Here is an 11,373-nt window from a genome sequence, read left to right as displayed (position 1 = left end):
GATTACACTATATCACACCAAGCCGTCAAAAAACATTTTAAATAAATTAAGAAACTTATATCTATTTACGATATTATGCTGCTGCGCGTAGGGCGCATGCCTCTAGAGAGTAATCTTCACGCAAAAGTATCAGGGATGGACGAAATGCGCATCCGTTTGTTCTAATTCTAAGTTGCGAAGACACTTTATAAATTATCAGTATCTTTATTTGAAATATTTCATCTTTAGCAAAAAGTCTTTAATTTTTTTTTTAACATTTTATTAGAAAAACGATGCGTAGTAAAGTTATAAATACAATATCCTTTGATTCCAGATACTTAATCTATCGAATTATTTGATTACTCAAATTTGGATTAGATTTATTCGAGAGCAGTTTTGAAGTGATCAGCTTTTTTGGATACTAAGATCTAGATAATGCGAATCTGGATTTTAAGGATAAACAGATTAATTATTTCAAATAATTCGAATGTTACATTGTCTGGATATTTATAGTTCTAATACATACAATTATAATATTGTTTATGAAAATTGCAGATATAATTGCAAGATTAGAGCAAGAAACACGATCGTTTATTTTATTTACTTATCTCATTGTTCTGCTATTAATTTTAGAAATGACTGACGATTCGATGAATCCATTAATTTTATTTATGCCGATGAATTGCATCATAATTATCATCATCATTATCGTTCCGTCCATCCCTGCGGTTTACAATTACTTTAAGGCAGCGCGGATACTCGCGGAGCGTGCATGTACAGTGTAAAAGATGCGTTGTGGATATGTACAGTGTAGAGGTATAATTGAGCGAGCAAGGTGATAAAAAAACAAGAAAACGCGTATATATTATAACTATGAATAAGTACATAAGGCACGAACGTGCGCACGTGTCGCGTGACGTCTCGTTTATTTTCACGAAAGCGCTGTGTTTTCCCCTTCTTTCTTCAGCAGCCAGTCATATAGTATGTAGGTGCAGGATTACATGTTTTCCTGTGCTGTTGTTACGCAATGCGTGCGCAGGTCGGCGGGCCTCGTCTATCTTGTAAAATATCTGTGAATATTATGATTTAGTTTCTTCCTATTTGTAGGCTACAAGGTATACAAAAAAAAGTTTACGTTAATCATTTAAGGAGAATGTACAGATATCACTATATCCTTTTTTGTTTTGTGTTTTACTGTAGTTATTGATAATTATATGGATATTAACGATAATAATAACTATGATTAAAAAGAAAAAAAACTTAAGCACGGCTCGATTGCGTCATTCTTGAAAAACCCGCTAATATGCGCAATATATTTATTCTGTGTAAGAGAACTCTCGGTGATAATGTATCATTTGTATATTAGTAATTACGTGATCTCCTAATAATCGAAAAAAAAAAAGAATGAAACTTGAATAGTATTGATATACGTTGCGACACACTGTTCCATCTCCTAAATTCGTCACAATCTCCACGATTTATTTCCGCGCCGTCTACATGCGTTCTTCTGAAATGTTAATGCGTTAAAAAAACGTATGTTAAGAACTTTCTTTTTATATTAGATCAGGAGCTGGACTTCTCGCTAGAAAGGTAATATAATAAAACACAAACTATTACCTCGAATATTGACGTATATTTCTTACGGTCTTACATTTGTCATACTTTTTGTTAATTTTGCTAATGAGTTGCGATAAGACAGCGATAGAAAGCTTCAGCTTATTCTATATAATCCTATCGAACGAGACACGGATTAATACAAATCAGCTGCGACAACAATAACAAAGTTACCTTACAAATCTTTAAAAAAATTGAAATTCTGTTATAGAAGAATGAATATTATATTACAGTTAAGTTTAACAAGATTAAACAATTAAGAATATTTCGTCTCTGTTAACTTGAAACTTGGGCACCTCGATCTGATCGAGAGCACTTTTGAAACATTCTAAGGATCGCTACTCCATTCAGACCAATCTTGAATTTTCGTGTAGAGGTAACTTCCAGGACTGGCTGTTGAAATTACCTGTCGTCCACCGAGCACGCGTACATTGTTTCGAAGAATACCTTGGGATTTTCCACATTTGATTAATTGATGTGCAATATCTACCATTGTCTGGTTAACTTCTTTTCCTGAAAAAAAAAATATTGTCAGAATAGAGCAATTTACAGTAGCAAAAGAATATATATTGATATAATCTCGCTAATGAGACAGTAGGACTAATGATAAACTAGTGATAGACACGTTTCATACTATTTATTGCGATAACACTTACGCTCAAAATTCCCAATAAAAGCTATACCGACAGATTTTTTATTATATCCATACGTATGAGCTCCTTCACGTGTCCATCCGCATCCCTCGTATACATTTCCATCGCCGCCGATCAAGAAACTTAAAAAACGAAAGCAATAATTATCAAGTAAGTGAATATCTTCTTTATATGTCTCTGTCATCCAAATAGACATATATGTAAGTGTAAAATAAACAATATTTTATGAAGCAACTAAATATTTAAATATTTAAAATAAATAAATATTTAAAATAAATTATAACAAGCATTTAAAAAAAATAAAGATTTTTTTTTATTAAGATTGTTTGAAATTAGAATAATCAATAAGTTATTGGCATCTAAGAATGAAAAATAAAGTGATAACTACTTGATTTATTTAGTATGATTCATATTCCAGTGACTCGAAAAATTTTTATATAATCGTAATGAAGATAATGTTAGCTTACGAATAACCAATGTCGTCCCAACCATTTGTATCCATATGAAAACTACGAATGTTGTCAACTCTACTTGTACAACTACTTCGCGTACTACATTCGGGAGTGACTGTGTGATGTATTATCACATAAGGTATCGGTACTATTAAATAATTAACTTCTCCAGGAGGAACAGTGCTCCATTGACTTCTTTTGATAATATTTGGACACTTGGTCTTTGCTAAAATATTCAATTAAAAAGTAATTTTAATTAATTAACTATTTAATCATTTTAATTATAATATTAAAGACACGTGATTTTTTTGCTAAAGAAGGGAAATCTTAAAAAAATAATTTAATTTCTTCAGATGTTAATAAAATGTTTTTTACTTTTCTGTTCACAAGAAAATAATTAATTTAGGAAAAGATTAACTTTTTTATGTAGTAATATCTTTTATGTCTTTTGTATATTTATATAAACTCGGTTTATTTTGGAAAAGTAATTATATAATAATTAATAATGAGAAAAAACAAAGAATCCTTTTCTTTTGCTGAAATGTTTTTCTTTCACGAAAGACAGAATAAGATATGCAGAGGAACGAGATACATTTTGCGCAAATATAATTTCAAAGAATTTCATAAAGTGACATTTCATAAACAACAATCGAAGAAGAATTTAGAAAGACTTACTGGCAAAACTGGCAGAGAGTGCCAGCAAAAGTACGAAGCAGATTCTCGACATCATCCTCACAGCAACGATGTGCAACTGTATGATGAAATCATCGAAAGATTGGAATGTAACGCTAAAGATTGGAATATAACACTATCTCGAGTTAGTGACCTACAGCGATAACGAGAATCAACTGAATAATGATAATTACTTGAGTTTTCAATTGCAATAAGGAGGAGCGACCGAAATGGAAAAATTAAAATATAAATTTGTTACTTATTATAATAAACGAATAAAATTATAATATTTATTAATAATCATTATTAAACAATCATTATTTAACAATCTTTATTAAATAAATCTCTCTTTCTCTACCTTAGAAATTAATTATAATTAATTATAATTAAGAGCGATTTTGTCTTGATTGAATTGAGATTTATTATATATTGAGGAACAAAATATTCATTCATTCGATATATCGATTGAAGATAACTTGTCATGCTTTCAAGAATTGATTTTTGCCAGGTTTGCAGTTCGCATGCATTCACAAGCGTTCATCACATTGTGATTCTGCCAGTGTTTTTGCATATTTCTTGAAAAAGAAAGAGAACAATAATGGAGACCATTCGACCATGCGGTTGCAAAGGGATACGTTCTTGTTTGATTTGTGAGACCAAATACGAAATTTCGAAACCGAATCTGAAAAACGAATTACAGGTAAAATACAGAGCACCCTAACCTATCGGATAAGTGTGACATCGGAATTTCTCGCAATTAGTCGTATTTCTTTTTTCAAAAATTGAAGACATAACTACGCAATCACGACAAAGTGAACATGAATTCCAGGAATAATTTTACTTATATATATATATCTTATATACACATATATCTTTCCGTTGATGACTCTTGATTATATGATATGTATTAATTGATATATTAGTAATTAGTTAGAGATAATTCAATTAGCGCTTATGGGCAAAATATAATATTTGTATCTATATTTTTATTTCTATTTTGCGATCATTTGCTTTATCAAAAAAATCCTTATTATAATTTTCATTATAAAAATATTTTGTTGAAAGTTTTAATGTATTTTAATTTAAAATAAAACAATACATGTACTCTCAAAAAACAAAGTAATTTCTAAGTATTGAATCCATAAAATATTTTTTTGTTTACTATCTCATGTAAAAATGATCTTTTTTGAAAAGACATTTACCTGAGAATTTCACCAGTTGCTGTCTTTCTGGTATCTCCTGTGGTATTAGTCTTGAATCTGTGCTCTTAACTGATTAAAATATTAATAAAATCAGTTACTTATTTTGAAAAGATGAGACATACATTTTATTCCTTATTTTATTCTGCATATCTTAGAGAACATAAATTTTTATAATATAGATTGAAATGAAAAAAATTCTTTTATAGAAATTCAAAAATTACAGAATTATACAAATTTTCTAAAATATGTAATTATTTATATCTATCTTATTTTTATTTTATAATAATATTTATTTATATATAATTTTACAGAAAAGCAAAAGTTACATTTATTGTCCATATTGTGATAAATTATTATCTGGATGGGATGTAGACGAATATAAGAAACATCCTTATCATGATGGGAAATTGATTAATTATCCTGGTGTTTATATCAAGGTATATACATTTATATAGTACTTATAATATATCTTATAATTAATTAATATTATATAGACATATATAAAATGTCCCAGTTAGATTTCTTAAAGGAAGATGAGGCTGAAGAGCTTATGAAAGCGCTTGATGATCTTCCTTGGCAATCTTCACAAAGCGGTAGAAGAAAACAGGTATATCTTCAAAACATTTAGACAAATAAACATATATCTTTATGTATTTTAAATTAAAACATTTAATTTATAGAATTTTGGACCAAAATGTAACTTCAAAAAGCGAAAATTACAATTAGGATCGTTTAATGGTTTTCCCAAAACAACACAATTTGTACAAAAGAAATTTGAGGAAATTTCATTGTTACATGGTTTTAAAACTGTCGAACAGTGTACGCTTGAATATAATCCCGAACGAGGTGCCTCTATAGATCCCCACGTGGATGATTGCTGGATTTGGGGAGAACGCATAATAACTGTGAACGTTCTCGGTGATTCTGTTTTGACTATGACTCCTTATCATGGTCCGATAACGCGATATAATTTAGACTACGTTTCAAGTTATGATTCTATCCTAGAAAAAGACATATACGATGATACACATTCTTTGGGTATTGATAATAATATAGTGGTGCGATTGCCGATGCCTGCTAGATCACTTATGGTTTTATATGGTTCAGCGAGGTATAATGTCCAGCTAAATACTACAGACAAAAGTATATTGCATGGTATTAATAATTATTATATACATGATTTTGACAGATACAAATGGGAACATGCTGTGCTTCGACAAGATGTCACATCGAGACGTGTCTGCCTCGCATACCGTGAACTGACGCCTCCGTATCTCAAAAATGGACAACATCAAAAGGAAACTTCTGAAATTTTGAGGCAAGCTTCATTCTTCTGGTGATATTAATAAACAAATTTAAATTATTACATTTGTTTATAAAAAAAATTGATTATTTAACATAATAAATATAAATTTTAATAAAGTCATTTTATTCTTAGCATACAGTGCATTAAGAATGTACAACAATAATACATCTCTTACAATAGTCTGTATTTTAAAATAATGCTTTTTGTCAATATTTGTGGATAGTCTTAAGATATTATATTTATTTATTATATAAAATTTGAATTTAAAAATATTTAATCAAAATATTTAATCATTAAAATGCAAATTATTTAAAGCAAATAATCAGACTCGTTCATAATGTGTATTATATATATATATATTTACTAAGAAAATATATTAAACTATATATTATAAATCAGATAATTATTTGGTAGTAAGTACTATTTTTCTTTTGTGCTGTCCGACGGTCATTCGCTGAGCTCTATCATAAAAGAAAATGTAAAAACCAAGAATAAATATTCTCACAAGCTTTTATATTTTGTTAAAAAAATAGTATCTCTCTATTTCTCTCTTCATTACTCAATTTTTGCAAATTTCTTTGTGAATCCGGGAAACATAAAAAAAATACGGTTTTATACAATTACTCGATTTTTACATCAAAATATTAACATTTCTGATCGCCTTTCAATGGATAGTCTGGCGCCATGTACACTATGGGAAACGTAGTTATGGGATCCGATTTTCCCAATGGTTCATAACCGTTCACTAAATTCTCTCGTAATTCCCAACGACGCCTCTCCCTTTCTGTTTTTTGACGCCTGATAGCTCGGCCAAGCATACACGCGAACATAATTCCCGTTAGCTGGAAAGACAGAAACAATTATATAAATTTATCATTTATTTAGATAAATTACTTTTCAGAATTGTAGTTTATCCTGCAAGTATTTCTTGATAGAATCAGCGATTTCGCGTTAAAATCAATTTTGATTTGTACGAGAAATGGGATTAGAATTATGTTGAAAAAAAAAACTTAATCTAACCTGAATAAGGGCGATCGCTACAGCTCCTGTGCCGATGTATAGTGCACTACGGTGAACAATAATAGAAAGGCGACTGATACAGCCCTCCTGATATTTCCCATAACAGCGATCTGAAAGCTCATCCACTAGATATGCACAGCAAGAGTCAGGTACATCTATATGCGTATTATTAAACGATACGTAATTCCAATCCAAGTAGCTATTATATCCGCAACAACGTAACTGTAAAATAAGAAAAAATAAAATCATTTTTTAAAATACCTCTTTCCTTGTAAATAATAGTCGTTATATCTCAAAAAAACGTTATGTTATTTCTAATTCAATGTTATGTAGGGTCATTAGTATAGTAGATTAGTATAGTAGATCAATATCAATTATGATTACGATATCAAAATAGATTTTTTATATTTTTTATCCATAGAACGATCAATTAGCTTACTCTAGATTGCATAAAATCAATTGCGAACTTGGCTTCTTCGTTCTTTTCGTATTGATGCATTGTCATCTTGATATTCTCAGCCAAAAGATCCTTGATACCATCTTGCAAGGCATATGCAGCAACAGCGGCGGCGAGTTCCATTATCAAAACAACAGATAGCAAGAATGCAAACTAGAAGTACATAAATGCGCATATCGAAAAGAGGATATTTGAAACAGAAATATAGATAGAGAAATACGATATTCGGTTGTCGCTTACCACAAGGACCATACAGGTGCTTTCCCTGAGTGCGCCGCAACATCCCATAAAAGCAATTATGAAGACGAGTATTCCAACCACGATTAAGACGGTGGCTGGTGAAAAATAGCTTGTATCCAGAAAATGCGAAAAGTTCTCATAAACAGCGTAGATCGTCGTGCCGACCGATATTATCATAACTCCCGTCAACTGTAATAAAATAATTTTATTATATATTATGTTAACCACAATTAATTATTGTTTTCATTATATTAATGTTTACAAGAAATTTTCGCTTCTTTAATATATTAAGCAATTGTTAATAAACTACAGAATGCTGAAGACATGTATCTATCTAAGGATTATTCAGCTGAAATTTAAAATCGATGAAATCTTTTCTAACAAAAATATGATAGATATTTTTCACATTTTAATCAGACAAAACGCACCATCTAGAAAACTAAGTATGTTAATATTAAGAGTTATATTAAAATATCTTTAAATTTTATCTTTAACATTTTATCTTAAACATTAAGTTTGAATTAAAAGTATTTGTTATATTATAATTAAAAGTTATAATTAAAAGTTTACTATGTTACTATCTATGAAGATTTAATTCTCGTTATTACTTTTAATTTCTTAAAAAAATTTTAACATATTCATAACATATTTATAAGAATCTTTTCCTCATTTCTATATTTTTATTGTAATGTTCCGTGATTTTTAGCAGCCTATATATGTATTATTATTTCTGCTTATAGCGTCAATTTAAATATGCAGCATCGCATATAATCTATGAATATGTAATATACTGAACATAATATATGTTCATGTATATAAAGTATAAGGTTTCGATCATTTCCGTAATACGCGGTTTCTCTGACGTTAGTTATATAATACATGCGTCCTCGCTCAAATGTAAACTTTTTAGATTGAAAAGAGGATACAACACTTTTGTGAAGCATATCATTATATACATATACATTGCCATCGGTTTCTATTTGTTCTACAAAGCGGGCCGTGTAATTTCCTACGATAAGCCGCTCTTTTGTGATCCTTACATGTTTCTGTGTGAATCCACCTTAATTCTCAATGAAAAACCAGAATAAAATATGAAATCGTCCCAAATATATTTCCACAGGTTGTCGAGAAATATATAACGTATTAAGGTAAGAGCGGCTTTTACAACTTAATTTTTAAGTAAATACTTCAGATAAGATATCGATGATCTGTCAATAAATGATATATCGTGAAATTTATTTTTGCTCGGCTACAATACAATGAAATTAAAGATCAATCAAGATCTTCTTTATAATCAATCGTTACACCGGTTTGCGTGATTTTAAAATTTTTCGTTTCATAACTCATGTGCTAGTATTTCTTTGTTAAAATCATATTATATATCTCGACATCATTGATTATGAAGATAAATTTATCTATATAAGATAAATTTATCTATAAAGATAAATTTATCTATATATATTTATCTATATATTTATCTATTTATCTATATAAGAGCGACCACAAAAATCCCATAGGCAGATGTATTACAACGCAGGATATTTGAAATATGTTTTCCTGATATTGTTTTATCTATTTGAGAACAACAGAGCGGTTTTTATATCATCAACTCGAGATTTCGGATGTCAAGGTCGAGGCAAGATCTTGCTGGAAAATTACTGTCTTTTCCAAGCATGTTTTTCTTCACAAGAGACTAGAAATTTGCATAAGTCTGATAAATTATAAGTGTTTCTATATGCCAGGCAATACATTTCTGACGAACATCAAACCGATTTATTTGCGATAATCTTCAGTCGCTATCTATTATCTGTACACTTTGCAATAACGTCGTGAAAGAAACATTGTTCTTATTATTACTTTTTTGTTTAATTGAGAGAGATATATATGTACAGTGTTAATCGGGTTGTGCAGCTGTACAGGTTCGTCCATTCCTAATAATTCAGCAGTGCATAGCCTTGTCTATGTAATATCGACCACAGTTCAAAAGTGCTTCTCTCTAACAATGAAACTCGAGCTTCATGGCCCACATCGCTTTCTTCGTAAGCCGACAGAACAAAGGACATAATAAATATCGATAAGAGACACTCGTCCTTCGTTCACGTTATTTTATTTCAACACCGCATCGTATTTTATAAATATTTTTTTACTTTCACATGACATAAATAATCTGATACGTCATCTCCAGTCTGTTTATACTGAAAATCGATTTAATCGATACTGATGAAGCTCGGGCTATTATAATTTCGAATAATCTAAATGTTATTAAACTGCAATCTTATAATAATATTAATATTGATTTTTAAATTTTGCTGCGAACGCAAAGACGCTTGCCACGTATATGTTAAAAATGAATATCTGAGTCATTCTTTACCCCGACATTAATTGTTATTTATGTTAGAATGTCTGCTAGCAGACATCGATGACAAATATCTCGAAGAAAATTGATAACCGTGTGATAATTAATATCGATAAATGATTTGCGTTTTTCATAAATTTATAACTATATTATATATTAATGTATAATATATTTATATATATATAATGTATATAAATACATACTATAATGTATATGTATAATGTATATGTATAATGTATATTACATAGATAAAAAATTTTAAGGCTAAGACTTATCCTTTATGGATAAATTTCGACTTAATTTGTTAAGTGTGTGTACGACTCTTCGATGATGTCAAAAGCAGATGTTAGCAATTGAAAGCATTTTTCATCGCAGAGATCAAAGTTCCTCCTGTTCTACGTTCAAATATCACGGTCGGTATATAATAGCAATCGATAATTATGGATGAGTGTACGGCACAGTCTAGGCATAAGTCTATGATGCGCAATTGCACCTAATCGAGCTTGTGTTGCAATAATACATTTTCCGATGAGCCTTCCGATGATAACATGCAATTCATCGTAGAATTATTGACGATGACTTTGTGCGTACTTGAAGAGTCATAATGCACGGACGTTATCTCGTACTCTAACAATATACATATCTTTCGACGGACTCACGCGACAACGCCTTGCCTCGTGACGAGTCCTCGGTCTCGTTTCGCGTCTTTTGAGATTCTCAACGAGATTCCTCGAGTTACGAAAAGTTAACGGTATTTTTTTTTACTTTTTCCTTATATTTTGATCGAATGCGTAGAATCAAGACGGAGAGCGTCGTCGACAATTGAGCATAAGGCCTTGTCGCGCGATTGTTCCTCGACACGAGAATGTATTGCGGAGCAAGATAAATTTGACGAAGAGATTATATTCCGCGAGACGATAAACGCCGTTCGCATTGTAGTACAGACCACGAATAGAGAGTTGACCGCGCACAGCAGGTATTTGATACAGCGGAGGCCGACGTCTAGGTGCGTGGCCGCCATTTTGCCTCGCGTTGGCTCCTCCGGGCGCAGATGCACAGCGAGCGGTATCGTGCACCTTCAACACTTCCAGTTAACACACCGATTGCCAATGCCAACGTTGAAGCGTCGGTCTGCAGCGTTATCTACTGGCCGATAACGAGCCGCGAAAACGCACGATCGCGCACGGCAACAGCTTGTGTGATACCAATGCTAGCGTTGGGGTTTTTGTTTAGAACACGGAGTCTGACAAAGAGAAGAGAGACAAACAGAGAGAGAGAGAGAGAGAGAGAGAGAGAGAGAGAGAGAGAGAAGAGAGAGAGAGAGGAGGAGAAGAGAGTCTACGACGATAGACTAAGTAAGAAAAACGAAAAACTAGTAACGAAACGAAACGGTACGTAACTTAACTTACCGTTAGTAGTACT

General features: G+C 31.1%; 3 protein-coding genes across 3 annotated transcripts; 1 reads left to right on the top strand and 2 right to left on the bottom strand.

Annotated features, from left to right (window-relative positions):
* Positions 1–1,590: 1,590 nt before the first annotated feature.
* LOC105620905 (peptidoglycan recognition protein-like) lies at positions 1,591–3,428 on the bottom strand. Its single transcript, XM_012202386.1, has 4 exons — positions 3,374–3,428; positions 2,714–2,924; positions 2,250–2,368; positions 1,591–2,106 (listed from the first exon to the last, which is right to left on the bottom strand). The coding sequence occupies exons 1-4, from the start codon at positions 3,426–3,428 to the stop codon at positions 1,922–1,924; spliced, it is 570 nt and encodes a 189-aa protein (XP_012057776.1). The 3' UTR covers positions 1,591–1,921.
* Positions 3,429–3,968: 540 nt separating this feature from the next.
* LOC105620894 (alpha-ketoglutarate-dependent dioxygenase alkB homolog 4) lies at positions 3,969–5,912 on the top strand. The gene is made up of 5 exons (XM_012202376.1): positions 3,969–4,070; positions 4,884–5,009; positions 5,087–5,179; positions 5,253–5,683; positions 5,762–5,912. Exons 1-5 carry the CDS (start codon positions 3,969–3,971, stop codon positions 5,910–5,912), a joined length of 903 nt encoding a protein of 300 aa, XP_012057766.1.
* A 68-nt stretch (positions 5,913–5,980) lies between these two features.
* LOC105620873 (CD63 antigen) lies at positions 5,981–10,972 on the bottom strand. Its single transcript, XM_012202352.1, has 5 exons — positions 10,898–10,972; positions 7,596–7,784; positions 7,338–7,508; positions 6,899–7,120; positions 5,981–6,720 (listed from the first exon to the last, which is right to left on the bottom strand). Exons 1-5 carry the CDS (start codon positions 10,970–10,972, stop codon positions 6,523–6,525), a joined length of 855 nt encoding a protein of 284 aa, XP_012057742.1. The 3' UTR covers positions 5,981–6,522.
* Positions 10,973–11,373: the final 401 nt, after the last annotated feature.

Source organism: Atta cephalotes, assembly GCF_000143395.1.
Source record: "Atta cephalotes unplaced genomic scaffold scaffold00002, whole genome shotgun sequence".
In the NCBI taxonomy this organism is placed as follows: Eukaryota; Metazoa; Arthropoda; class Insecta; order Hymenoptera; family Formicidae; genus Atta; species Atta cephalotes.
This window is presented reverse-complemented; position numbering and strand designations above follow the sequence as displayed.